This window comes from Antechinus flavipes, chromosome 6 (genome assembly GCF_016432865.1).
Source record: "Antechinus flavipes isolate AdamAnt ecotype Samford, QLD, Australia chromosome 6, AdamAnt_v2, whole genome shotgun sequence".
Lineage (NCBI taxonomy): Eukaryota > Metazoa > Chordata > Mammalia > Dasyuromorphia > Dasyuridae > Antechinus > Antechinus flavipes.
In genome coordinates this window covers 251,707,944-251,735,832 of record NC_067403.1, presented here as the reverse complement: position 1 = coordinate 251,735,832, position 27,889 = coordinate 251,707,944, and the positions used below count along the sequence as shown (strand labels likewise).

The following is a 27,889-nucleotide window of genomic DNA, read 5'->3' as shown; positions in this document are numbered from 1 at the left end:
ATGGTCAAGAATCCTTGTCATATAGAAAGACGTTTCAATCCTACGTATACAAAAGAAGGGGACCTAATCATTGCTGGATTCCTCTCCCTTTTTGTGAAGGTAGAGATTCAAGTGAACAAATTTTTCTTCATGACGTGTCCCTTCGACAGTTATGCACAAACAACGTAAGTAGTTACTTTCCCACCCTCCCTAATATATGCAGTATTAATCCATATTTCTTATTGATTGCTTTGTTGGTAGAGTTGTGCTTTATTCTCAGAACTTTGGTTAAAGCAAAGATGTGGATTCAAAAATGACTAGAAATCAAATATTCAAGAAGTTGCTAAATTAAAAGTGTTGTTAATGTGCAAACAGAGAGAGACTATTCACTCCTAATCTATATGGCATTATAAACCAGCACAGATTCATCTCCACTGAGGACAAAAACTCATCCAGTACAAGGAGGGGTGAAACACATTAGGGAGGTCCTACACTCAAAATTGGAGTTTAGGTGTCAAAACTGTGTTCTCTAAGAATGGACATGGTTAAGATCTGATTACTTGTTCCAAATAGGGGAGGAAATGTTCACAGTTGTGCTCATATGTGATGAAAATCTCAAGGTCATTTATGTATGCTTGACTTGGGTGAGATTTGGGTAATGATATTTCTGAATTATAACAACATGAAATGGGGAAGGGGAAATCTAACATTCATTATCTTAGGCATCAGAAGACAGAACAAATTCAGAATACTGCATTCGGTTCAGTTTTATCTAATCCAAAGCTTGAAGCCTTATCTTTCCAACAGAGAGCTGCTAAAGGAAAGGAATAACATGGCTTATTTTTATTTAAAAACTTTGATGGGTGTTAGGACCATTTGATCTAAATGATTCCATATTGATGTTTTACCAGTATCAGAATAATATGACAGCACATCAAAAATACCAAACAATGTGGACTTTACAATTTCAACAAAACTACTGACAAGAACCAATATTTGCACTGAGGTTGTTCATCATTTTATTCTAGTAAATATAAAGTATAGGGCAATTTTTGACATTTGTTTTCCCTTGCCATTTTTGTGACATTTTAACTAAAGTCAAAGGGAGCACCATCACACTTTCTATGTTCCACACCCCATCTCTCATTTTCTATCTTTTGTCCATTGTAGGAATGGAATCTCTCCTAAGTTCCATGTCTCAGATTTCATTTTCTCATTTAAAATTTAATTCACTTGACATGAAGATGTTCTTGCTCTCCCAGAGCTATTGATGACTTTCTCCAAGTCATATTTTATCATCTTTGTTCCAAATATCTATTTCAGATAGTGATACATTTTCTTTTCTGGTTAAAAGAATAGAGCTGTTTTTTTCTTCTCTCTTTTGTCTTTCTATCCCTATGACTTGCAAATGCCTGAACTCTAGTAGGAGATCTCATAAATTCTAATAAGCTCATTGGCATGAATTCTTAAACATTTCACCATCTGCTCCTTGGGAACTCTAGTTTCTGTCTTTCCATTTACTACACTGAGTTGCAGATCATTTCTTTTGCTATTCTTCTTTATTATCATCGCCATCTCTCCTGACAGTGGTGATCAATCTCTTCTCCTTGGTATTCTATTCTCTCTAGATTTTAGGGACTGTTTTTTCTCCTTTTTTCTTTCTTTTTTTTTGTTCTCCTCCTTTTTTGTTTTTCTTGTTTCTTGTTTTCTTGTTCCTCCTTCTTTTGATGGAGCCATTTGAGATCACACTGTGCAGCTGTACTTATACCTCATCAATGTGTCTAATCCATTCCACTACTTCCTTTGGTTATCTTATCAGTTCCCATGATTTACTAAGTATCTCTATGTGGATGTTTTTCAGATTTTTCTATCCTGATCTAAACTCTCTGATGTCCTTACAACTCATATCATCAATAGCCTCTCAGATATCTTGAACTAAATGCCCAGGAGACATCTTAAGTTCAGTATATCCAAAATATAAAGTGTTATTTTTTGTCCCTAACTTCTCCATACTCCTATTTTCCCTATTACTATAGAAGGCAATACCATCCTTTGATGCCCTTTAGCCCTCAGCCTAGGACTGACCCTAAATTCTTCCTTATCCCTCACCACATCTATTCATGATTTTCCCAAGGCCTATCTCTTTCAGCTTGGCAATGTCTCTTACATATAGAGCTCCCTGGCTGGCTCTGTCTTTTTTTGCCTCCCACAGTCACTGGGCCTCTCTGTTTCTGTTTTTCTTTCTTTGTGATTCTATCAATTTTCTATCTTTCTGTCTCTGATTATAAGCTGTCTTTCCCATTACAATATCATCATTTTGGCGATAAGACTTTTTTTTTTCCCCTGCTTTTTGTATCCTAACTACTTAGCACAGTATCTAGCCCAGAGTAGTGCATAATAAGGATTGATTGATTGATTATCTGGTTCTCAATAATCCATCTTCTCAGAGAGGAAGAATATTTCCTTGCTTGAATAAGGGAGAAGGATAGACTTCAAGGCCAATGAATATGCTGTGAAAATCTCAGTTTTGAATATCTTCCTGCTTTGACTAAAGTAGCTATTTCAGCTAGAGTCAAGTTAGTACTGAATCTTGAATCTTTCAGTATTACCCATTATTGGTCATGAAATCTTTTGAAATATGTGTGTTCCACTTAAATTCCAGCATATAATTTTAAAAATCATTATAAGGCATCTAGCAGATATATTACCAATAAAATCATGTATTCTTAGCTAATATGTTTTGCATGGTAATCTCCTCATTGCAATTTGAGAAACGGAAGTCCTTTCTATTTTTGTTGAAGATAATCAGTCTGTCAGTCAGAATTCTTTTTCAAAATGAGACATATTCTAATGTCTAAAGTATATTATCATGTGTGTGTGAGTGTGTGTGTGTGTGTGTATGTGTGTGTGTGTGTGAATGTGTTTCTGTCTTAATACGTGTGGTCTTGAAAGAATCTTACTGGATATAGTTCAAGTCTGTCATATTACAATTGTGGACACTGACACTCATGGTGGTGAAATGATGTGCTCAGGACCACAAATTTAATCAAATTTGGGGGCAGGATTTAGGATAGAAATTTCTGACTCCATATCTGACACTCTTCCCACTATGAAAATTTGCTGTTTCTTTGAATATAGAGTTTTTCTTATTTTTTTTTCAATTTTCCCTCTCACTTTAGGGCAATGTTCAAACAATATCACCATTTCCTTGCTCTTCAGTATGCTGTTGATGAGATCAACAAGAACCCCTATTTGCTGCCCAACAGAACTTTGGGATATCAGTTACTCAATAACTTCCACCTAGAGAAACTAGCTGTGGAGAGCTCCCTAATATGGCTATCAGAGAGAGGTCCCATTATCCCCAATTATAGCTGTGATAAACAGTCCAATTCTGTGGCTGTCATTGGAGGGATGTCCGCTACACTTTCCATGGCCATGGCCACCATTCTCGAACTGTATAAAGTTCCACAGGTAAGAAAAACCACTACAGTCACTCATTTCCATGTCATATTTATATTTAAAGCAGCAAATTCTTTATAAACTGTTATGATGTAGTATCAATAAGTCAATAACCAATTATTAAGAAGTCCTCCAACATGTTCTGAATAAACATGATACAAAAAAAGGAGGAAATGGTCCTTTCCATCTGGGAAATCATTCTGTATTCTAGGTAATGTGATGGTCTGATGATTTTGAGCCAAGGAAAAATCTAAAGATGACTATCCTTGTAATTCACCTTTTTATACTTGTATAGAACTCTGAAGATTTAGAGAAGAAAAGATTTCTTTTTTCTCACTTCTAAAATTTCCCATGGAGAGGCCTCTCTTCCTTTTCATTTTGAAATTGATTTATGTATTTTCCCTAAAAGCATGAAGCACTACTACTTGTCTTCATCAGTATGTACTAATAAAGAACATCCAATTCACTGTTTACTGAGATGTTCCATTCAGGGAATTCCTTGAGAAATATACCTACTAGTGATTATAGGGTCTATAACATATTGGGATTGCTTTGGATTTCTGAAGTGCTGAGAACCAAGCGTTTCATAAATGATCTGCACACATTCTTGCTGTTATTGTGAACAATGTATTCCTTGTTCTTCTTCTTTTGCTCAGCATCAGTTCATGTAAATCTTTCCTTGTCTTTCTATAGTTAATATAGTTAAGATAGGTGTTAATATACCAAGTGGTAAAGATAGCTTTGTACTATTTTTGGTGTAATTTAAATTGCTCTTCAAGTGATTGAATCAGTTCACAATTCCACCAAACCCTTAGTATCCCTATTTTGTACATCCCCTCTCTTATGTTTGTCCTTTATTCCTTCTCTCCTTTCAGCCAATTTAATAACTTTATGATAGTATTTCATGGTTAGTTTAATTTACATTTCTTTAATCAATGAGAGGATACTTACCAAGCATATTATAGTTAGAACCATACTAACTTATTTAAAAATGTATTTGCTTTCTCACTGGGGGTATAAGAAAGAGCCTTTTCATAATTTCACTATTGAATGAAAAAAAAATTGCCATGAATGTGGGTCATATTTTATATATTTTAATACACATCCAAACATATTATATTATATACTATAGGATGGGAAAGTACTGTTGTCCTATCTTCCCACTTTATGGTATGAAGCATGTTGGAATTCAGCAATATAACGTCTCTCTTTTTTGTTAGTTAATTTGTTTTTAAAACACATTATTTCTGAATCATGTTGGGAGAGAAAAATCAGAGCAAAAGGGAAAAACAATGGGAAAGATTTAAAAATAGAAAAAAGAAGTGAACATAGCATGTATTGATTTACATTTAGTCTCCTTAGATTTTTTTTTCTGGATGCAGATAGGATTTTATGTCCAAGTCTATCAGTGTAATGTTGCTATTTTAGTTTTCTGGAGGTCTTTGGGCAGCCTTCCTTTCAGCAGAGTAATCACTACAAGAATAGTCAGGTATTAAAGTTCAAAAGTCTTCATTGTCTTCTTCACTAGGGGCTCTACTAGTTTTCTGGAGGGCCTTCAGACAGGACCTGGTCTCAGTGGGAGAAATTCAGGAAGCCAGGCCAGCCAACATGAGATGGAGTTGAATTTGGTCCAGACCTTGCTGGCAGTTATATACTCCATTATCATAGATGTGAATCTTGTGGACTAAGTACATGTACTGAATAAGAGAACTATTAAGCACCATGCTAAACTAGATAACCATTGTCTTTATCAATTCCACTGACTTAGCACCTTGTAAGAATCCTTGTTTCAAGTTCAGAGTTCTGGTCTATAACATATTGGGACTGCTTTGGATTTCTGAAGAGCTGAGAACCAAGCGTTTTATAAATTATCTTCACACATTCTTGCTGTTATTGTGAACAATGTATTCCTTGTTCTGCTTGTTTTGCTCAGCATCGGTTCATGTAAATCTTTCCAGATCTTTCTATAGTCAGCTTTTTCATCATCTTTTCTATAGAACAATAATATTCCAGTATCTTCCTGTACCAAAGTTTATTCAGCCATTCCCCAGGTGATGGGAATGCACTCATTTTCCAATTCTTTGTTACCACAAAAAGACCTGCTGCAAACATTTTTTTGCAGATGTAGGTCCTTTTTCCTCCTTTATAATTTCTTTCATATAGACCCAGTAATAGTCCTGCTAGGTCAAAGACATGCACAGTTATATAGCCCATTGGGCATAGTACAGATTACTCTCCAGCATAGCTGGATAAGTTTACAACTCCGCAACTAAAGCATAAATAACCCAGTTTTCCCACATCCCCTCCAACACTTATCATTATCTTTTCCTGTCATCTTAGCCAATCTGAGAGGTGTGAGATGGTACTGTAGCACTATTTTATTTTTCAATTCTCTAATCAATAGTGATTTAGAGCATTTTTTCAAATAATTATAAATGGCTTTAATTTTGAAATCTGAAAATTGTTTGCAAGGTTAGCATTGCATGCTCTATTCGGGAAAGAGTCTGGTTTCCCAGAGTTTGTCTTTTGAGCTGGGACTGAAAGTTGCTCTACTGATTTGCTCCTCTACTGTGTCATAACTGAGGGTATTAATGGCTGATTTGCTGTGATTAAGCTCCTCTCACTGGCTTTCTCATAGTCTATCTAACCTGGACTGAATGCCTCTTTCACCCTAGTGAGACTGATCTTTCTTGAAGTTTTCTTAGTCCATCTTGAACTGGAGAGTCGTTTCATTCCATTGGATTCTGTTCAGACACTTTTTTTTTTTTTTTTGGTTTTTGAGGAAACTGAGAGAGCTTGAGCAGCTTCTTTATTTTGAGAAAACTGAGAGAGCTTGAGCTTCTTCTTTACATCTCCCTCTTGCCTCCACCATCTGGTACAAAAATAAAAACAATATTTTCTGAAACACTTGGCCTGAAGGGTTTCATCTCAAAAAGCCAAGAGTTTGGGAATCTGGATGGGGCCAGATATTATGAGCCAGAACTTGAAACCATGTGCTAAGTCAGTGGAATTGATAGATACTATAATTATCTAATTTAGAATGGTGCTTAACAGTTCTCTCCTTCAGTACATGTACTTAGTATTTACTATAGTTCTCCAAGATTCACACCTTCAATAAGAGAGCATATATAAGCTAGGAGCCTCAGCCAGGATTGAGTCAGGGAGATTCAGAAACCAGAGAAGCCAGAGAAGGCAGGCGGGGGTGCAAGCTCTCGGAACCAAGGCCAGACTGACGACTCTCCCGAAACCTACCCACACCTTATAAGAAGATAATAATATATCTGGACTATAAGAAAACCAATCAGGCCACAGGAAAGGAGACAAGACTTGGAAATAGGCAATAAAGCATGTGGACTTTAATCCCTGGCTGTACTCGTGTAGTGATTACTGAACTGAAATGAAGGCTCCCTCCAGAGACCCCAAGAAACCTCAACAGAGAATATTACATTTTAGAGAGAATATTATATTTTGGCGCCAGAACGTGGGGCCAAAAACTTTCATCTGTGACCCGGAAATTTGAATGAGTACACAAATAGACAAGGAAACTTTGTTAAGGGCTAAAGTAGTATTTCAACTAATGGGACAGATGTTTAGAAAACAGCATTGTTTTCCTCTTCAAGGCAAATGTGTCAAAAGCTTGGTCAGACTGATAAAAAATCAAGGTTTGATTGTAACTTGGGAGCAGATCATTGAACTTTTAGAAACTTTACAGTATACATCTCCTTGGTTCTCTAAGGAAAAAGAATTAAATCTAGATGAGTAGAAATTAGTAGGAGAGCAACTATGTCAATTCTTTTTTTTTTTAATTTTATTTAATAATAACTTTTTATTGACAGAATCCATGCCGGGGTAATTTTTTTTTACAACATTATCCCTTGCACTCGTTTCTGTTACAATTTTCCCCCTCCCTCCCTCCACCCCCTCCCCTAGATGGCAAGCAGTCCTATATATGTTAGATATGTTGCAGTATATCCTAGATACAATATATGTTTGCAGAACCGAACAGTTCTCTTGTTGCACAGGGAGAATTGGATTCAGAAAGTAAAAATAACCTGGGAAGAAAAACAAAAATGCAAATAGTTCACATCCATTTCCCAGTGTTCTTTCTTTGGGTGTAGCTGCTTCTGTCCATCATTTATCAATTGAAACTCAGTTAGGTCTCTTTGTCAAAGAAATCCACTTCCATCAGAATACATCCTCATACTATATCGTACTTGATGGAGACACTGGAAATAGGATTCTTGGATGGGCGCAGTTTCAGATTTTCCTTCCAACTTTTCCATTCCATAGCACCATAATTTTGTGATCTAAAACTATAAATTAAAATTTATAAGCAAATCATCTGCTCTGTGAAACTCATTAATAGTTGTTTGTTATACAAATATGAAGGCCAAATTCCTACACTGAAGGAACTCATTGTCTTCTTTCTGTTTCATTTAGATTAGCTATGGTTCATTTGATCTGCTATTGAATGATAAAGTCCAGTATCCTTATGTATATCAGATGGGGAAAGAGCAATCTGCTCTTCACCTGGCATTCATCCAATTGATGCTGCATTTTGACTGGACATGGATAGGACTGCTTGTTTCTGATAACCCAAAAGGGGAAATGTTCTTCAAGGATCTGAAAGAAGAAATGGTCAGGAATAATTTGTGTGTGACTTTTAAGGAAACAGTGCCCAAAAACTTTAGAGACAGAGAAGATTTTGCCTTCTTTTCTAGAATTATTTCATCATCATCAAATGTGATTTTCATCTATGGAGATACTGATTCCCTTCATGAACTTTCCAGTGTATTGATGTCTTATAAACCTTATGAGAAGTTGTTGATTACCACATCTTCTTGGGATTTTTCCATTGATACTAATTTAGACCAGTTTCCCACTTTTCATGGTACAATACTATTTTCTCATACCCAGATGGAGATTCCTGGTTTTACAGATTTTGTAAGAAGCCTGAATTCAAGTGTGAACCCTGAGGACATTTTCCTAAAATCTTTCTGGGAGAGTGTCTTTAAATGTAGATTTTCCAAAAAAGGTGATGTAGAAATGTTCCATCTTTTGTGTTCAAAAGGTCTTTCCTTCAGAGATTTAGATTCGTCTTTTACGAATATTGACATTGCCCTTCTGGAACTGATTCCAAATGTTTACAATGCAGTGTATTTAGTGGCCCATGCTCTCCATCAAATACTCCATTCTGAGGTAAAGAAGGCATCAGACCTTGGGAGAAACCTAGATCTTTCTTGGAAGGTAACCTATCTCTTCAAAAATTGGGCTTAGCATAGGCTACACAACATTCTCTTGTTAAAGATTTGTTCTAGAAAGGATGCAGTGATAACTTGGGTTATTCTTTATATATATTTTTTCACTTATTTCCCCTTTGTGATTACATGTAATTCTGGATGGAAACAATGAAATTACTTCAGATTTATTTATTTCAAATTTTATATAACAATCTTTAAAAAAAACAATTTATTTAATAGTTTCCTCAGTTACACTTAAAATAATTTTTGTTTCATTTTTAAAACTTTTCAGTTCCAGATTCTCTCCATTATTCCCACCCCAGATCCTTTTAAGAAAACATATGTGAAATTATGCAAACCATTTCTATAAAAGTCATGCTGTGAAAGAAAAGAGATCTCTCAACTTAATTTAAAAAACCTGACAAAAAATAAATTGAGACAGGGCAAGAGAAAGAGATACACACATAGAGAGATAGAGAGACAAAGAGAACAAGAAAAAGAGCAGGAGTGATAGAGAGACAGAGACATAGAGAGAGAGAGAGAGAGAGAGAGAGAGAGAGAGAGAGAATGAATATACAACAATCTGTATTTAGACATATGACACAGTCATTTCCTTCTCTGGGTATGGAAAGATTTTTTTAAAATCACATTTAAGAAACATCTTACACAGAAAGAGAATGGCTGACAGTGAAACTGTTGAAGTAGCTTTGAAATCTTCAGGAATCATTGGATTCTGTACACAAGATGAGACAGTTTCAACAGGAATCATTGGATTCCTTGAGATGAAAAATTGTTGATGAGACTATTGCAGTACTTCAGAGTTTACAGGAATTATTGGATTCCTGGGGCATGAAGTAATGGGCAATTGATTCCTTTTGGACTATTTCTAGGACTTATAAAGATGTATAATTCCTCATGTTGATTCACGTTATTGGTGACGTTACTACTAGCCTGTGTTATATTGCTATGTGCTTATGTATTTTATGTAATCATGTGTAATGCCTCCCATATTGATGGATTTATGTACATCTTGTTTCATACCTGTTTAAAGGGAGCCCCTTTAGAAACCTGTTAATCTGATTTGATTTTCTATTTCCTTTGGTGTTTTCATCTTTCTTGCTGAGATGTCAGGGAGGGCATGACCACCTTCTTTTTATGGTGTTTTCACTCCTTTTTTGAGCAGTCAGGGAAGGTGTGATCATCTTCTTTTTGGGGTTCTCACCTCATGGAGAAATCAGGGAGGTCATGACCACCTATGTTCTAAAACAAAAAAAAAGCAGGAGATATTAGAATTCTAGTGTTAACTCAACTTGAAACAAGGTGATAACTCAAAGGAGATGTTAGAATCCTGGTGTTAACTCAGTGGAATTGATAGAATGCTTGTGTTCACACCTTTAGAGAGCTTATATAAGCAAGAATATTTAAGCACTCATTGGAGTTCACACTTTGGGAGATTTCAGGGCTTAATATGAGATATTTGAATTCATACTTCCCTTAATCCCTGAATCCAGAAGGAGGAGTCAACCTTTGGGAGATCACATATAAAGAGGCTCTTAGCTTTGGATTAGTTAGTTACTTCAGAACATTGCCAGGGGTTGGAGAGGAGCACTCTGGGAGGAAGCCCACAAGCCCTCTCTTGGAGGCAAGAGAGATTCATTCCATTTTCCACCTGGCTGGCTGGAGGCTGAAAGACAAACCTTTGGATTTTGAGATATTCGGAGGGAGCTCTTGGAACCAAGCAGAGAGAAAGGCCAAGAAAACTAACCAGGCTATTTTGAGGAAGTAATAAAAGATCTGAACTTTTAACACCTGGCTACATTTGGGGTAATTATTGATCTGAACTGATACTAGGACTATCTCCCCAAGAAAACTACTCGCAGAAAGAACCATCATTTATATTATATCTTAAAGAAGAAGAACATCACACATTCTTTAGAGTATTCATGGTTCATTACACTTCTGAGAACAGCTGGTCATCACAGAACATTGCTATTACTGTGTATATAGTACATTTTACTTTGCTTGAATCCATGGAGGATTTTCCAACATTTTTTTCTGCTAGCATCCTGCTCATCATTTCCCATAGAACAATAATATTACACAAAAAACATATAGCAAAATTTATTCAACCATTTCCCAATTGATGGACAATCCCTTAATTTTCTTTTTTATATTCTATTTGCTTTTCTTACTTAATGTACTCAACTTGAAAATTTATAGAAGTTGGCTTTTGTCAATGCAGCTCTTCTTTGTTTTGTTGGAAAAACCCAAATCTGACTGCCGTTCTAATTCTATTTTGCTTAATTACATTAGTCTTTTCATTTCCTTGGACAAATTTGACTTGTTTTGTATATATAGGAGTTATTTGGTGAACACATTACAGGTCTTCAAAAATGTGAAAAAATTTGGCCTATTTCCCACCAGTGGTTAAAGCATATGTTTGTATTATGATGTTGAACAGTTTTCCTTGGATTCCAACAGATACCATCCTGTTATTTTTTATTTAATTGCCAAGTACTTCTTTTCTCACCTTTTTATATATTATAATGACTACTTCATTTCTTATAAGTGATTCTTTTCCACAGTAATATATGTGATGATTACTAGAATAAAACTTTGCTAACAAAGTTTTCTGTAAATAAAACTCTCCTCTTCCCCCATCCCCCTCCTCTAGTATATGTGTTTTCTTTTCTTTTCTGTTTTTTTTTAAATTTTATTTAATAATTACTTTATATTGACAGAATCCATACCAGGGTAATTTTTTTTTTTTACAACATTATCCCTTGCACTCGTTTCTGTTCCTATTTTTCCCCTCCCTCACTCCACCCCCTGCCCTAGATGGCAAGCAGTTTTATATATGTTAGATATGTTGCAGTATATCCTAGATACAATATATGTTTGCAGAACCGAACAGTTCTCTTGTTGCACAGGGAGAATTGGATTCATAAGGTAAAAATAACCCGGGAAGAAAAACAAAAATGCAGATAGTTCACATTCGTTTCCCAGTGTTCTTTCTTTGGGTGTAGCTGCTTCTGTCCGTCATTTATCAATTGAAACTCAGTTAGGTCTCTTTGTCAAAGAAATCCACTTCCATCAAAATACATCCTCATACAATATCGTTGTTGAAGTGTATAATGATCTCCTGGTTCTGCTCATTTCACTTAGCATCAGTTCATGTAAGTCTCGCCAGTCTTCTCTGTATTCATCCTGCTGGTCATTTCTTACAGAACAATAATATTCCATAACATTCATATACCACAATTTACCCAGCCATTCTCCAATTGATGGGCATCCATTCATTTTCCAGTTTCTAGCCACTACAAACAGGGCTGCTACAAACATTTTGGCACATACAGGTCCCTTTCCCTTCTTTAGTATTTCTTTGCGATATAAGCCCAATAGAAACACTGCTGGATCAAAGGGTATGCACAATTTGATAACTTTTTGGGCATAATTCCAGATTGCTCTCCAGAATCATTAGATTCGTTTACAACTCCACCAACAATGCATTAGTGTCCCAGTTTTCCCTCATCCCCTCCAACATTCGTCATTATTTTTTCCTGTCATCTTAGCCAATCTGACAGGTGTGTAGTGGTATCTCAGAGTTGTCTTGATTTGCATTTCTCTGATCAATAATGATTTGAAACACTCTTTCATATGAGTGGTAATAGTTTCAATTTCATCCTCTGAAAATTGTCTGTTCCTTTGACCATTTATCAATTGGAGAATGGCTTGATTTCTTATAAATTTGAGTCAGTTCTCTATATATTTTGGAAATGAGGCCTTTAACAGAACCTTTAACTGTGAAGATGTTTTCCCAGTTTGTTGCTTCCCTTCTAATCTTGTTTGCATTAGTTTTATTTGTACAAAGGCTTTTTAATTTGATGTAATCAAAATTTTCTATTTGGTGATCAGTAATGGTCTCTAGTTTATCTTTGGTCACAAATTTCTTTCTCCTCCACAAGTCTGAGAGATAAACTATCCTATGTTCCTCTAATTTATTTATAATCTCATTCTTTATGCCTAGGTCATGGACCCATTTTGATCTTATCTTGGTATATGGTGTTAAGTGTGGGTCCATTCGTATGTGTGTTTTCAAGAAAAATTTATGTCTGTGAGATTTGGACTTAAAAGAAAGATAAGTGCTGCAGAACTGATTCTATGGTCTAATAGTGGTGCTGGACAAGACTTTCGAAAGACTCTTGGTAGACTAGGGGATAAAATCAGTCAGTACTTAAATTAATCCCCAGTGTTCACTGGAAATTCAAATCCTGAAGCAGTGTAAATCTTTGTCCACATAATATGAAGATGGGACCCACTGGCAAAGACCCTCTTCTTAGAAATGATTGAAAGTAAAAGGAACAAAGAATGGTACAGTTTAAGATAGATAGTGTCATGGAAACGATTAATATTAACTTGAACAGACTTTGAGATATAGTAGAGCATAGCAGGGCAATGTAGGCTATGCATGGGGTCATGAAGTGTAGGACAGGACTTAATGGCTGAACAACAAATGTGTACTAAGAATTCTGCCCAATTAGATTATTTTTCTTTTCCCTAAAATAACCAGGTCTTACCATTAAATATCTCAGTGGCAACAATGTAGATTAAATTTCTGTTTTTCAACCTAATCATTCTATATTTTGTAATTCTCTGGGAAATTTTCTTGAATATTTTTCATTGACCACTGAAAATTACAACCTGAGTGTCCCAAATAAATTTCTAGCTTTTACTGAAAACTCTGTTTCAAATCTTCTTCAGATTGAATTATTGTTTCATTATCATAACTTTGTCATTTTAAAATTTCATTCATAATTTGTTCCATTGAAGTTATTCTCCTTCCTAATTTTTTTTCAGGAATGATTTTGCCAAAGGTTTAGTTTCATTATCATTTGTATTTGTTTTTATTTTAAGCATGAATTGCATCAATGTGAATAGCAAATTCTGCTTTATTCCTAAATTGACCTTATTATCTACTTCTGAGATTTATAATGGAAAATTTTATTTTTCCTTTTTCCTCTTTTTTTATTAAAGCTTTTTATTTACAAACCATATGTATGGGTAATTTTTTTTTAAAATATTGACCCTTGCAAAACCTTCTGTTCCAGATTTTCTCCTCTTTCCACCCACCCCATCTCCTATATGGCAGGTACTCCAATACATGTTAAATATGTTAAAATATTTGTTGAATCCAATATATGTATGTATGTATGTATATATATATATATATATATATATATATATATATATATATATATATATATATTTATAAGTTGTCTTGCTGCACAAGAAATATTGGATCAAGAAGGAAAAAGACCTGAGAAAGAAAACAAAATGCAAGCAAAGAACAACAGAAAATGTGAGAATGCAATATTGTGATCTACACTCATTTCCCACAGTCTTCTCTCAGGGTGTAGATGGTTCTCTCCATCACTAAACAATTGGTACTTGTAATGTTCTGGTTAGCTTTCTGGAGGACTTGGAACCAGCCTTCATTTCAGCAGAGTAATTACCATGAGAATAGGCAGGAATAAAGTCCAAAGTCTTTATTGTCTCCTTCACAGTCTCTCTCCTTCACTTGGGGGCCTGTCTAGCTTTCTGGAGGGCCTTCAGATGGGACTTGTTTTCAGTGGAGAAATAAAGGAAAGCCACCAGGAGCCTGATCAAAGATGGAATGTTTCTCTCCTCCAGTCCTTGTTCACTCTTATATACTCTATTATAATTACATTATCATAGGTGTCAATCTTGTAGAACTATATTCAGTACTAAGTACATGCACTGAATTAGAGAACTATTAATCACCATGCTAAACTAGATAACCATTGTATTACCTATTCTACTGAGTTAACACCTTCTTTCAAGTATACTTCTCCAGAGTTCTAGCCTTCACAGGAATTGGTTTGAATCACCTCATTGTTGAGGAGAACCAAGACCATTAGAATTAATCACACAGTCTTCTTGTTGCCTTGTTCTTGTTCTGCTCATTTCATTTAGCATCAGCTCATGTAAGTCTCTCCGAGGCTCTCAATAACATACATATACCCCAATTTACCTAGCATATCTATAGAAAATAATTGGGGACTTCCGGCCAAGATGGCGGAGAGGAGGCACATAGCTGTGTAGCTCTGCGTTTTCTCTCACTATCCATTTCATTACAAGCCTCTGAATTAATGCTTGACTGAAAAAAAAAACCACAAATAGTTACCAAGAGAAGCCATCCTTGAGATTCGCCAAGAAAGGTCTGTTTTTACTGGAGGGCTGGGGCGGTTTTAGATCGGGCGCAGGCGGCGGGCAGCAGCAGGGAGAGCATGGGAGCAGAGCAGAGAGGTGGTGGGGAGTGATTGCAGCTGTCTCTGCGGGAAGAGCTTCGCTACAGGACTTTGATACTTTGCCCTGGCAGCAAGTCAGCAGCCCAGCAGAGAAGCTAAAAACACCGGGAGTGAAAAATACAACCCCAAACAGCTGGAGTCTCTCAGGACCTGGCCACACCCCCCCCCATCCCCCATACACACACACAGTGACTCAGCACGCTCTGGGATCTCAGAGCCCAGGTGCAGCACAGTACGGCTAGTGCCTCTCTGCTGCCCGCCCCCCGCCCCCCCCCCCCCCCGCAGTCTGTAGAGGAAGATCGGTAACATCACCCAGCCCCTCCCCCAAAGAAAGACTCCAGTTTTTACTTTTTTTCTTTGCTAATTTGTCTTTGATTATTAGACAGAATGAGCAAGAACATGAAGAGGACTTTAACCCTTGACAGCTTCTATACAGATAAGAGAGCAGACTCTAAATCCTGAGGAGACTAAAAACAGACAATCTCCAGGTGAATCCCCAAAGGAGGAGATCATCTGTTCCTCAGCACAGATGAATCTCATGGAGGAAATTAAAAAGGCTCTCACAAGAGAGCTAGAAGAAAAATGGGAAAAGGAGAGGGAGGCTTGGCAAAAGGAGAGGGAGGCTTGGCAAAAGAGCCTGGAGAAGTCATCCCACTCAGTTAAAGAGAGACTGGATAAAGAAATAAAATCCGTGAAAAATAGGATTGGTAAACTGGAAACAGAAAATACTCTCTAAAAAACAAACTTGGTGAAATGGAAAAAAATTCCACAGAACAAAAGAACTCAATGGGACAATTAGAAAAAGATTTTTAAAAAGTGAGTGAAGAAAATACTTCACTGAAAATCAGAATTGAACAATTGGAATTGAATGACTCGAGGAGACAAGAAGAATCAGTCAATCAAATCCAAAAAAAATCAAACAATGGAAAAGAATGTGAAATACCTTCTGGGGAAGACAACAGACCTGGAAAACAGATCTAGGAGAGACAATCTGAGAATCATTGGACTCCCAGAAAAGCATGATGAAAAAAAGAGCCTGGACACTATTTTCCAGGAAATTATCAAAGAGAACTGCCCAGAAGTCATAGGAACAGAGGAAAAAATAAACATTGAAAGAATTCATCGATCACCCACTGAAAGGGATCCTAAAATCAAAACACCAAGGAATATAGTGGCCAAATGCCAGAACTCTCAGACGAAGGAAAAAATATTGCAAGCGGCTAGAAAAGCCCAATTCAAGCATCAAGGAGCCACAATAAGGATCACCCAGGATCTGGCAGCATCCACATTAAAAGATCGAAGGGCCTGGAATATGATATTCCGAAAGGCTAAGGAACTTGGTCTGCAACCAAAAATAACTTACCCAGCGAGATTGAGCATCTTTTTCCAGGGAAGAAGATGGACATTCAACGAAGTAAGCGAATTTCACCTATTTTTGATGAAAAAGCCAGAACTTAACAAAAAGTTTGATCTACAAATATAGAACTCAAGAGAAATCTAAAAAGGTAAAGATTAATCTTGGGAACTATATTTCGGCTATATAGATGTATAAAGAACACATGTATACCTTGTTCTAGAAACTGATATGGAAAGGACATTGTACCAGAAAAAGGGTAAAGTTGGGGTAGTACATCTCATGAAGAGGCATAGGAAACCTATTATATCTGAGAGAAAGAATGGAGGGGGATGAATATAGTGGGTATCTTACTGCCTTCAGAATTGGCTTTAAGTGAAAAATCTTAGACAAATTCAATCTATGGTGAAACTTCTCCCACCTCATTGAAAAGTGAGAAGGGAAAAGTGAAAAGGGAAGGAATAAGCTAAGCGGAAAGGAATACGGAAACTGGGGGAAAGGGGTAAGATAGGGGGAGGAACTCTAAGGCAGGGGGTAGGGATACTAAAAAGGGAGGGCTGTGAGAAGCAAGTGGTGCTCACAAGCTTAATACTGGGAAGGGGGAAAGGGGGAAAGAAGCGAGAAAAGCATAAACCGGGGTTAACAAGATGGCAAGTAATACAGAATTGGTCATTCTAACCATAAATATGAACGGGGTAAACTCCCCCATAAAGAGGAAGCTGTTAGCACAATGGATAAAAAGCCAGAATCCTACAATATGTTGTTTACAGGAAACACACCTGAAGTGGGGAGATACATGCAGGTTAAAGGTAAAAGATTGGAGCAAAATCTACTATGCTTCAGGTGAAGTCAAAAAAGCAGGGGTAGCCATCCTGATTTCAGATCAAGCTAAAGCAAAAATTGATCTAATTAAAAGAGATAAGGAAGGGCACTATATCTTGCTAAAGGGTAGCATGGATAATGAAGCATTATCTATATTAAACATATATGCACCAAGTGGTGTAGCATCTAAATTCTTAAAAGAGAAATTAAGAAAGCTGAAAGAAGAAATAGACAGTAAAACTATAATAGTGGGAGATCTTATCCTTGCACTCTCAGAATTAGATAAATCAAACCACAAAATAAATAAGAAAGAAGTCAAAGAGGTAAATAGAATACTAGAAAAGTTAGATATGATAGATCTCTGGAGAAAATGTAAAGGAGACAGAAAGGAATACACTTTCTTTTCAGCAGTTCATGGAATCTATACAAAAATTGACCATATATTAGGACATAAAAACCTCAAACTCAAATGCAGTAAGGCAGAAATAGTAAATGCATCCTTTTCAGACCACAAGGCAATGAGAATTACATTCAACAAAAAGCCAAGGGGAAGTAGACCAAAAAATATTTGGAAACTAAATAATCTCATACTAAAGAATGATTGGGTGAAACAGCAAATCATAGACATAATTAATAACTTCACCCAAGAAAACGATAATAATGAGACATCATACCAAAATGTATGGGATGCAGCCAAAGCGGTAATAAGGGGAAATTTCATATCTCTAGAGCCCTATTTGTATAAAATAGAGAAAGAGAAAGTCAATGAATTGGGCTTGCAACTAAAAATGCTAGAAAAGGAACAAATTAAAAACCCCCAGTCAAACACTAAACTTGAAATTCTAAAAATAAAAGGAGAGATCAATAAAATTGAAAGTAAAAAAAAAAACTATTGAATTAATTAATAAAACTAAGAGTTGGTTCTATGAAAAAACCAGCAAAATAGACAAACCCTTAGTAAGTCTGATTTAAAAAAGGAAAGAGGAAAATCAAATTGTTAGTCTTAAAAATGAAAAGGGAGAACTCGCCACTAACAAAGAGGAAATTACAGCAATAATTAGGAGTTACTTTGCCCAACTTTATGCCAATAAAATCGACAACTTAAATGAAATAGAAAAATACCTCCAAAAATATAGCTTGCCCAAACTAACAGAGGAAGAAGTAAATATCCTCAACAGTCCCATCTCAGAAAAAGAAATAGAACAAACTATCAATCAACTCCCTAAGAAAAAATCCCCAGGACCAGATGGATTTACATGTGAATTCTACCAAACATTTAATGAACAATTAACTCCAATGCTAAATAAACTATTTGAAAAAATAGGGATTGAAGGAGTCCTATCAAACTCCTTTTATGACACAGAAATGGTACTGATACCTAAACCAGATAGGCTGAAAACAGAGAAAGAAAATTATAGACCAATCTCCCTAATGAATATTGATGCTAAAATCTTAAATAAAATATTAGCAAAAAGATTACAGAAAATCATCCCCAGGATAATACACTATGACCAAGTAGATTTATACCAGGAATTCAGGGCTGGTTCAATATTAGGAAAACTATTAGCATAATTGACTATATCAACAACCAAACAAACAAAAACCATATGATTATCTCAATAGATGCAGAAAAAGCATTTGATAAAATCCAACAGCCATTCCTAATAAAAACACTTGAGAGCATAGGAATAAATGGACTTTTCCTTAAAATAGTCAGGAGCATATATTTAAAACCATCAGTAAGCATCATATGCAATGGGGAAAAATTGGAACCTTTCCCAGTAAGATCTGGAGTGAAGCAAGGTTGCCCACTATCACCATTATTATTTAATATCATATTTTTAGAAACACTAGCCTTAGCAATAAGAGTCGAGAAAGATATTAAAGGAATTAGAGTAGGCAATGAGGAAACCAAACTATCACTCTTTGCAGATGATATGATGGTATACCTAGAGAACCCTAGAGATTCTACTAAACAGCTATTAGAAATAATTCATAATTTTAGCAAAGTAGCTGGCTACAAAATAAATCCCCATAAATCCTCAACATTTTTATACATCACCAACAAAACCCAACAGCAAGAGATACAAAGAGAAATTCCATTCAGAATAACTGTTAATACCATAAAATATTTGGGAATCTATCTACCAAAGGAAAGTCAGGAATTATATGAGCAAAATTATAAAAATGTCTCCACACAAATAAAATCAGACTTAAATAATTGGAAAAATATTAAGTGCTCTTGGATCGGCCAAGCGAACATAATAAAGATGAAAGTACTCACTAAACTAATCTATTTATTTAGTGCTATACCAATCAGACTTCCCAGAAAATATTTTAATGATCTAGAAAAAATAACAACAAAATTCATGCGGAACAATAAAAAGTCGAGAATCTCAAGGGAATTAATGAAAAAAAAAATCAAATGAAGGTGGCCTAGCTGTACCTGATCTAAAATTATATTATAAAGCAGCAGTCACCAAAACCATTGGTTACTGGCTAAGAAATAGATTAGTGGTTCAGTGGAAAAGGTTAGGTTCACAAGATAGAATAGTCAACTATAGCAATCTAGTGTTTGACAAACCCATAGACCCTAACTTCTGGGATAAGAATTCATTATTTGATAAAAACTGCTGGGATAATTGGAAATTAGTATGGCAGAAATTAGGCATGGACCCACACTTAACACCATATACCAAGATAAGATCAAAATGGGTCCATGACCTAGGCATAAAGAACAAGATTATAAATAAATTAGAGGAACAAAGGATAGTTTATCTCTCAGACTTGTGGAGGAGAAAGAAATTTGTGACCAAAGATGAACTAGAGACCATTACTGATCACAAAATAGAAAATTTTGATTACATCAAATTAAAAAGCCTTTGTACAAATAAAACCAATGCAAACAAGATTAGAAGGGAAGCAACAAACTGGGAAAACATCTTCACAGTTAAAGGTTCTGTTAAAGGCCTCATTTCCAAAATATATAGAGAACTGACTCAAATTTATAAGAAATCAAGCCATTCTCCAATTGATATATGGTCAAAGGATATGAACAGACAATTTTCAGAGGATGAAATTGAAACTATTACCACTCATATGAAAGAGTGTTCCAAATCATTATTGATCAGAGAAATGCAAATTAAGACAACTCTGAGATACCACTACACACCTGTCAGATTGGCTATGATGACAGGAAAAAATAATGACGAATGTTGGAGGGGATGCGGGAAAACTGGGACACTAATGCATTGTTGGTGGAGTTGTGAACGAATCCAACGATTCTGGAGAGCAATCTGGAATTATGCCCAAAAAGTTATCAAATTGTGCATACCCTTTGATCCAGCAGTGTTTCTATTGGGCTTATATCCCAAAGAAATACTAAAGAAGGGAAAGGGACCTGTATGTGCCAAAATGTTTGTAGCAGCCCTGTTTGTAGTGGCTAGAAACTGGAAAATGAATGGATGCCCATCAATTGGAGAATGGCTGGGTAAATTGTAGTATATGAATGTTATGGAATATTATTGTTCTGTAAGAAATGACCAGCAGGATGAATACAGAGAAGACTGGCGAGACTTACATGAACTGATGCTAAGTGAAATGAGCAGAACCAGGAGATCATTATACACTTGGACAACGATATTGTATGAGGATGTATTTTGATGGAAGTGGATTTCTTTGACAAAGAGACCTAACTGAGTTTCAATTGATAAATGATGGACAGAAGCAGCTACACCCAAAGAAAGAACACTGGGAAACGAATGTGAACTATCTGCATTTTTGTTTTTCTTCCCGGGTTATTTTTACCTTATGAATCCAATTCTCCCTGTGCAACAAGAGAACTGTTCGGTTCTGCAAACATATATTGTATCTAGGATATACTGCAACATATCTAACATATATAAAACTGCTTGCCATCTAGGGGAGGGGGTGGAGGGAGGGAGGGAAAAATCAGAACAGAAACAAGTGCAAGGGATAATGTTGTAAAAAAAAATTACCCTGGCATGGATTCTGTCAATATAAATTAATTATTAAATAAAAATTAAAAAAAAAAGAAAATAATTGGTTGCTGGTTTTGTTATTTTTCATTTGTCCTTAGTTTTCAAGGAGAAAAGAGAAAACAGTTCAGAAACTCTAAGAGAAGCTCAAGATGGAGAATGACAACTTTTGGAAGCTCCCCATTAAGAGCCTGTTTTCCATTGATAGTCAATCCTGTGACATGGGCATGAATCCTTCTTTCCACAAAGACTAACAACTGCCTGTCCTTGGTTTCAGCTCCACCACTTTCTGAAATCCATCAGTTCTGTCAATAATGCCAGTGATGGGTCACATGAGGATGGAGTCCAGGCAGATGCTGAGATATATGATATACTCAATTATAAATCCTTCCCTGACTATATAGAGACGCTGGTCAAAGTGGGTGAAGTGCGTCCTCTTGCTCAGAGATTCACCATTAAGGAAGAAGACATAGATTGGCCAGAAGATTTCCATCAGGTAAGGAGCCAATGAAGATCAATGTTATCACTTTGTCTTTTTAGCTTCTTGGACACTGGTTGTTTCTTCACTGCTACAATGTTGCTTCTCACAGATACTGGAAATGTGTGTGATAGGCTAATTATAGCCACTAGAGTAGACAACAATTATCCCCCAAAGGCATTTATTTACAGATGATGACTCAATATCTGGATTTGTATAGACAAATAATTTAATCTGAGTTTGTATTTGAGTTGGGTACAGTTGTACAAAGCTGTGTTTTATTTTAAAGACATAATGGCTTTAGAGATTTTTAGTGTAAATGTTGCAGCTATAGCCTCTGCTGATATCAAACATGCATTTCTATACAATTTCATCTGTGTATAATTAGATAAATTCCATCCCCCCTTTACAATAGTCTCAAGAAGAGATTTCAAATATCAGCCTGAGAATAAGATTAGCCTGTAAAATCACCTGATTCTTTGATTCAATCAAGCTGAACAGTGCAATTAGTTTATTTTAATACATATTCTCTAAAATTATGATATCCTGGAACATTCTGGGTAGAATGTTTGAATTTTTGGAGACACAAAAAACCAAAACTTTCAGGGGTTGGAAATTAATAAAATATATTTCCTCTTGTGTGGTCAAAGCCGTTTCAGCATTACAAATTCTAAAATGGAATGAAGTTTAGAGTTAAAATGGTACTTGGGAAAAACTAAGCCAACTAGATATTACAATTAACAAATATCAAAGAGCTTGATTGTACCTACTGGTTAATTTGTGTGGATACATTGGGGATAAAATGATCTGAAGTGGAAGATGAAGATCCAAGTTTTCCATTGAGAATTACATCATTCTTGTCCTGCAGAATTGCAAATACTTTATTCTACCTGTCTTCTATAGGAGAACTTTGAAATCTTAATTTCCTCAATTCATCCACCTTTCACCAGTTGATCTTTCAACATTTTCTCCCTTTCTCTGCTGGAAATACAGACTCCAACTTCTAGATGCAATCTGAAGTGTGGCCCTGGATTCCAAAAGACAGCTCTTGAAAGCCAGCCCAGGTGTTGCTATGCTTGCACCCCATGTCCTGAAGGGACAATTTCCAACCAGACAGGTGGGTTCCTAAAGATAAACTGTCCTTCTTCAAAGTAATAGACATTTGCATTTGTTAATCTTAAACTGGTGTGCTTTGTATTTTGTACTGGGCTGACGCTTGAGTTGATGCACTGAGGTCCCAAGCACATGAGGCTAAATAGTAATTGGACCATACTCTATTAATATATAAGCTTGGAGAAAGAATGGCCCCCGCCTACTCTTTGTGCAAGTCCTGATGTGTTGTATAGGAAATGACGATTCTGGTGGGTGGAGGCAGGGGCGTGAGAGAGGAAGGGGAGGAGAGCTCAGGCCCCACTTTCTCTGCTAGCTGGCTTCCTGTTTGTTTCTCTTCTTCTTTTTGCTTTTTGCTCTTGCTGTGCTCAGTGGATAGAGCACCAGTCTTGAAGTCTGGAGGACCCAAGTTCAAATCTGGCCTCAGACACTTAAAAACACATCACACAGAATTAAAGACTTCCTCTCTCACTCCCCTGCCTCCACCCACCAGAATCATCATTTCCTATACAACACATCAGGACTTGCACAAAGAATAGGCGGGGGCCATTCTTTCTCCAAGCTTATATATTAATAGAGTATGGTCCAATTACTATTTAGCCTCATGTGCTTGGGATCTCAGTGCATCAACTCAAGCCTCAGCCCATTACAGTATTTGGCAAAATCACAATAATTTCTGAGTTGAAATAACATTGCATTTATTCAGTCCTTTTCATTCAATGTGCTTTGTGATCATTCTTATAATTAGAAGCATCCCATGTCCAAGATACCAAAAATCTGTCGAAGCAGAATCCATCAGGATTTTACTTCCATGGGAATCCCTAACACTTCCTTGACCTTGCGGCCTAATTGGAATCTTCCCCATTCCTGTAGGAAAGCTTAATCTAAAATAGTTTTAAACTTCCTCCTTCTAAAGGGAAAAATTAATAGAAAAAAAACCCCTTAATTCTAAAAACTTTCTAAGCACAGATGCATTTGATTGAAGAGCAGAAGTCTGCCCTCTGGATTTAGTCTTCATGAAAATATCCCTTGGCATAAGATTGATCAGAGTTCCCAAGAGAGATTATTTGAAAGATTTGTTTTCTGGAGGATGGAGTCCCAACTCAAGGAAACTTGGCTCACAAAAAAATTGAATAAAAATTTGATCATTTTCAAACCTATCTCAGTGTCAAAGCTGATGATGCCTCATCTTGATTTGCTTTGAACTTGATATTGATCAATAAAATAGTATGTTTGAAAGCTTAAGTTTGGGGGATTTTTTGGTAGTTTATTTTTCTCCATTTATTAACTCTTCTATTTTATTTACATAACACTTACTCTTTATGTCTGTCCTTTGGAATAGGATTTTTATTCTTATTTTTCTTACATCGTTATGGTCAAATCCAAAAAAGAAATTATTTCTTGTAAAGGTCTGAAATTCTGAGTAGGTGCACTGGAATCAGACAACTAAGCACTTAAGGCTTATTATCGATTAGACAATATTCTATTAGCATATGCCTGGGAAATGGCCCTTTCCACTATTCTGTGCTGGCTCAATCTTTTGGTGTATACAGTTAATTTTAGGAGGGATAAGGAGGTGGAATAAGACAAGTCAGAGTCACTTTGGCTGTGGATGAGGAGAAGGGAGGTTGTGGAGAGCTTGTGTCCATTCCCTTCACTTCTCCTCCTAAAGACCAAGAATAAAGACCAAGGACTTTTGCTTGTTCTGACTCCAACTGATTCTAAGGCATCCAGGATGCTAACCTGGACTTCACATTTACTCCCCTTATTTCAGTCTTTTTTTTTTTTTTTTTTTGCAATTACTAGATATTGACTAGGTTATTTTTGTGAACATAATTGTGTAGTATTTATTATGAAGCTTTTATTTTTTATAATAATAGCTTTTCATTTGACAAAATACCTACAAAGATAGTTTTAAACATTCACTCTTGCAAATTAAACCAAAAAAATCCACAAACCTTGTGTTCTAAATTTTTCTCCCTCTCTCTTCATCTCTCTTTTTCCCTAGACAACAAGTAATTCAATGCAGGTTAAACATGTGCACTTCTTCTTAACATATTTCCATGGTTATTATATTGAACAAGAAAATCAGACCAACAGGGAAAAAATAAGGAAACAAAAAGCAAGGAAATAAACAATGACAATAAAAAAGTGGAAATACTATATTGTGATCCACATTCAGTCTCCATAATCCTCTCTCTGAATGTAGCTGGCTGTCTCCATCCCAAGTCTCATTGTTGAAAAGAGCCAAGTCCATCACAGTTGATTATCCCATGGTATCTGTTTCAGGGTACAGTGTTCTCTCGAGTCCACCTACTTTACTTTGCATCAGATAATGGAAATCTCTCCAGGCCTTTCTGAAATCAGCCTGCTGATCATTTCTCATAAAACAATGATATTCCATTACATTCATATACCATAATTTATTCAGCCACTCTCCAACTCGGTATCTACTCAGTTTCCAGTTCCTTGCCACTATAAAAAGAACTGTTAAAATATTTTTACACATGTGGGTGCTTTTCTCTTTTTTATGATCTCTTTGGGATACAGACATAGTAGATCCACTGCTGGATGCACAGATTGATAGCCTTTTCCTCATAGTTCCAAATTGCTCTCCAGAATGGTTGGATAAGTTTACAATTCCACCAAAAATGTATTAGCGTCCCAGTTTTCCCATTTCCCCGCCACCATTTTTCATTATCTTTTCCTATCATCTTAGCCAATCTGTGAGGTGTGAAGTGGTAATGCAGAGTTGTCTTAATTTGGATTTCTCTAATCAGTAGTGATTTAGAGCATTTTTGTCGTGTGATTAAAAATGGTTTTAATTTCGTCTTCTGAAAATTGTCTTTGTATTCTTGGACCATGTGCCAATTGGAGAATGGCTTGTAGCTATAACCTTACATTCAGAGAAACACAGCAAAAAGTCTCTTTAACCTAATTTAAAAAAATTCTTAGCCTTCCTCTAAGGTTTCAATGCTTCATTTCTGTTCTTAAAATATTGCATTATATATAAAAGGACCCTTTTGGACTCATTGTAAGCATTTTCAAATTTAAATGGATTGCAGCGAGTTTGATTTTTTTGTTTAGTAAACCTATGACATGAAATAAATACTTTCAACACATTATTTTATCCAAATGTGGAGAAATGAACATACTGAAATATATTTTTATTTTATTTAGCCTTTAGAACATTTATACTTCTTAATTGGAAGAAGTCCAAAAATGAGATGGAGCTGAATGTGAAATGAATAATACTGTGCTTTATAGGAGACAAAAAAATCTGGTCAGTCTGGGATATAGCATGATTTTACTGTTGTTCATAGATGCAGAGCAGTGCCTGCAGTGCCTTGAAGATCAATATCCTAATAGGGAAAGAGATCATTGCCTCCCCAGGACTGTGACCTTCCTGGCCTATGAGGAACCTCTGGGAATGACTCTGGCCTGTGCAGCCGGCTCCTTCTCCCTCCTTACTGTGATGGTCCTGGGAGTCTTTGTGAAGCACAGAGACACCCCCATAGTCAAAGCCAATAACCGCAGTCTCAGCTACACTCTGCTGGTCTCCCTCAGCCTCTGCTTCCTCTGCTCCTTGCTCTTCATTGGCCATCCTACCACTGCCACCTGCCTGTTGCGCCAAATCACATTCGCAGTTGTCTTCACGGTGGCCATTTCCTCCATTTTAGCTAAAACCATCACTGTGGTTCTGGCCTTCAGGGCCACCAAACCAGGGAGCAGGCTCCGCAGGTGGCTGGGATCCACAGCATCTTACTCTCTCATTTTCACCTGCACCCTCATCCAAATGTGTCTCTGTGGCATCTGGCTTGGGACATCCCCCCCCTTCCTGGAGATGGACATCCATTCTGAGCCTGGCTCCATTATCATCCAGTGCAATGAGGGCTCCCTCCTCATCTTCTACTGTGTCCTGGGCTACATGGCCTTGCTGGCCTTAGCGAGCTTCACTGTGGCTTTCTTGGCCAGGAACCTGCCGGACACTTTCAATGAAGCCAAGTTCCTGACCTTCAGCATGCTTGTGTTCTGCAGCATCTGGATCTCCTTCCTGCCCTCGTACCAGAGCTCCAAGGGCAAGGCCATTGTAGCCTTGGAGGTCTTTGCCATCTTGACATCCAGTGCCGGGATTCTCACTTGCATCTTTGCTCCCAAGTGCTTTGTGGTCCTTCTAAGATCAGAACAAAATACTCTGGGGAAACTTAAAAAGAAAGCAACTCCCTCAGAAGCCAAGGTCTTCTAAAGCTTGCCAATCACAATCAAGGAGCTCCTTTGATCCGAAGTCATAATAAAATGTTAAATGTGTCTCATTCATTTGCCTCTTTTCTCTCATATTCATCTTTGATTTCTATTTCAATATAATAGCCTTTTGCAAGCATTCTATTGCCTGATTTAAGAATAGAGGTAGAATGGGATCACTTCCTATTTTGAATTAGTTTATAGATAGCAGACAATATGTGAATGACATTTTTAAATATAATTGTGGGATTTAAGTAAATGACTGTCTGGTTTCCAATCCTAAACTTTAATGAGGAAATAAGTGTCATTTTACTCCCAGACCAAGTGGAAAATACTTTCTCCATTTCCAAATTCTGTTGTCTAGGGCAGAAAATTCTCCATCCCCATTAGCCTGGGAAAAACTTAATTTTCTTCCTTTCAGAAGTCGGCGCATAGGATTTCCCATCCCTGTATCAATGTTAAGTATAATAAGTTCAGGTCTTCCTGAGGATCAAGAAAGAGGACACAATGTGTCTATCACTTTTTTGAAGATGATATGATTTTGTACCGAGGAAACTCTAGAAAGTCAACTTTAAAAAAAATTAAAATAAGCAGTCATTTCAGCAAAATGGCAGGATCAGAGATAAATCCATTCAAATCATTAAAATTTCTGTTTGTAAATCACCAAATGATGTAGGAAGCCCCAGAAAGACAAATTTCTCCTAGAAACATTATAGACAGTACAAAACAGTTGAGAGTTTGAGAAAACTCTTTACACAAATACAGAAAGATCTAAGTAACTGGATAAATGTTAATTGCTCATGATTAGAACCATCAATATAATTCAGTGAAGATAATACTTAAATTCATTTACTTATTCGGTGATATTATCAGTGTAT

The 27,889-nt window shown here is 36.4% G+C and overlaps 1 protein-coding gene across 1 annotated transcript; it reads left to right on the top strand.

The window, feature by feature from the left end:
- Positions 1-27,687, top strand: LOC127541689 (vomeronasal type-2 receptor 26-like). Its single transcript, XM_051966904.1, has 6 exons — positions 1-164; positions 3,159-3,450; positions 21,459-21,677; positions 22,653-22,776; positions 26,093-26,985; positions 27,577-27,687. Exons 1-6 carry the CDS (start codon positions 1-3, stop codon positions 27,685-27,687), a joined length of 1,803 nt encoding a protein of 600 aa, XP_051822864.1.
- Positions 27,688-27,889: the final 202 nt, after the last annotated feature.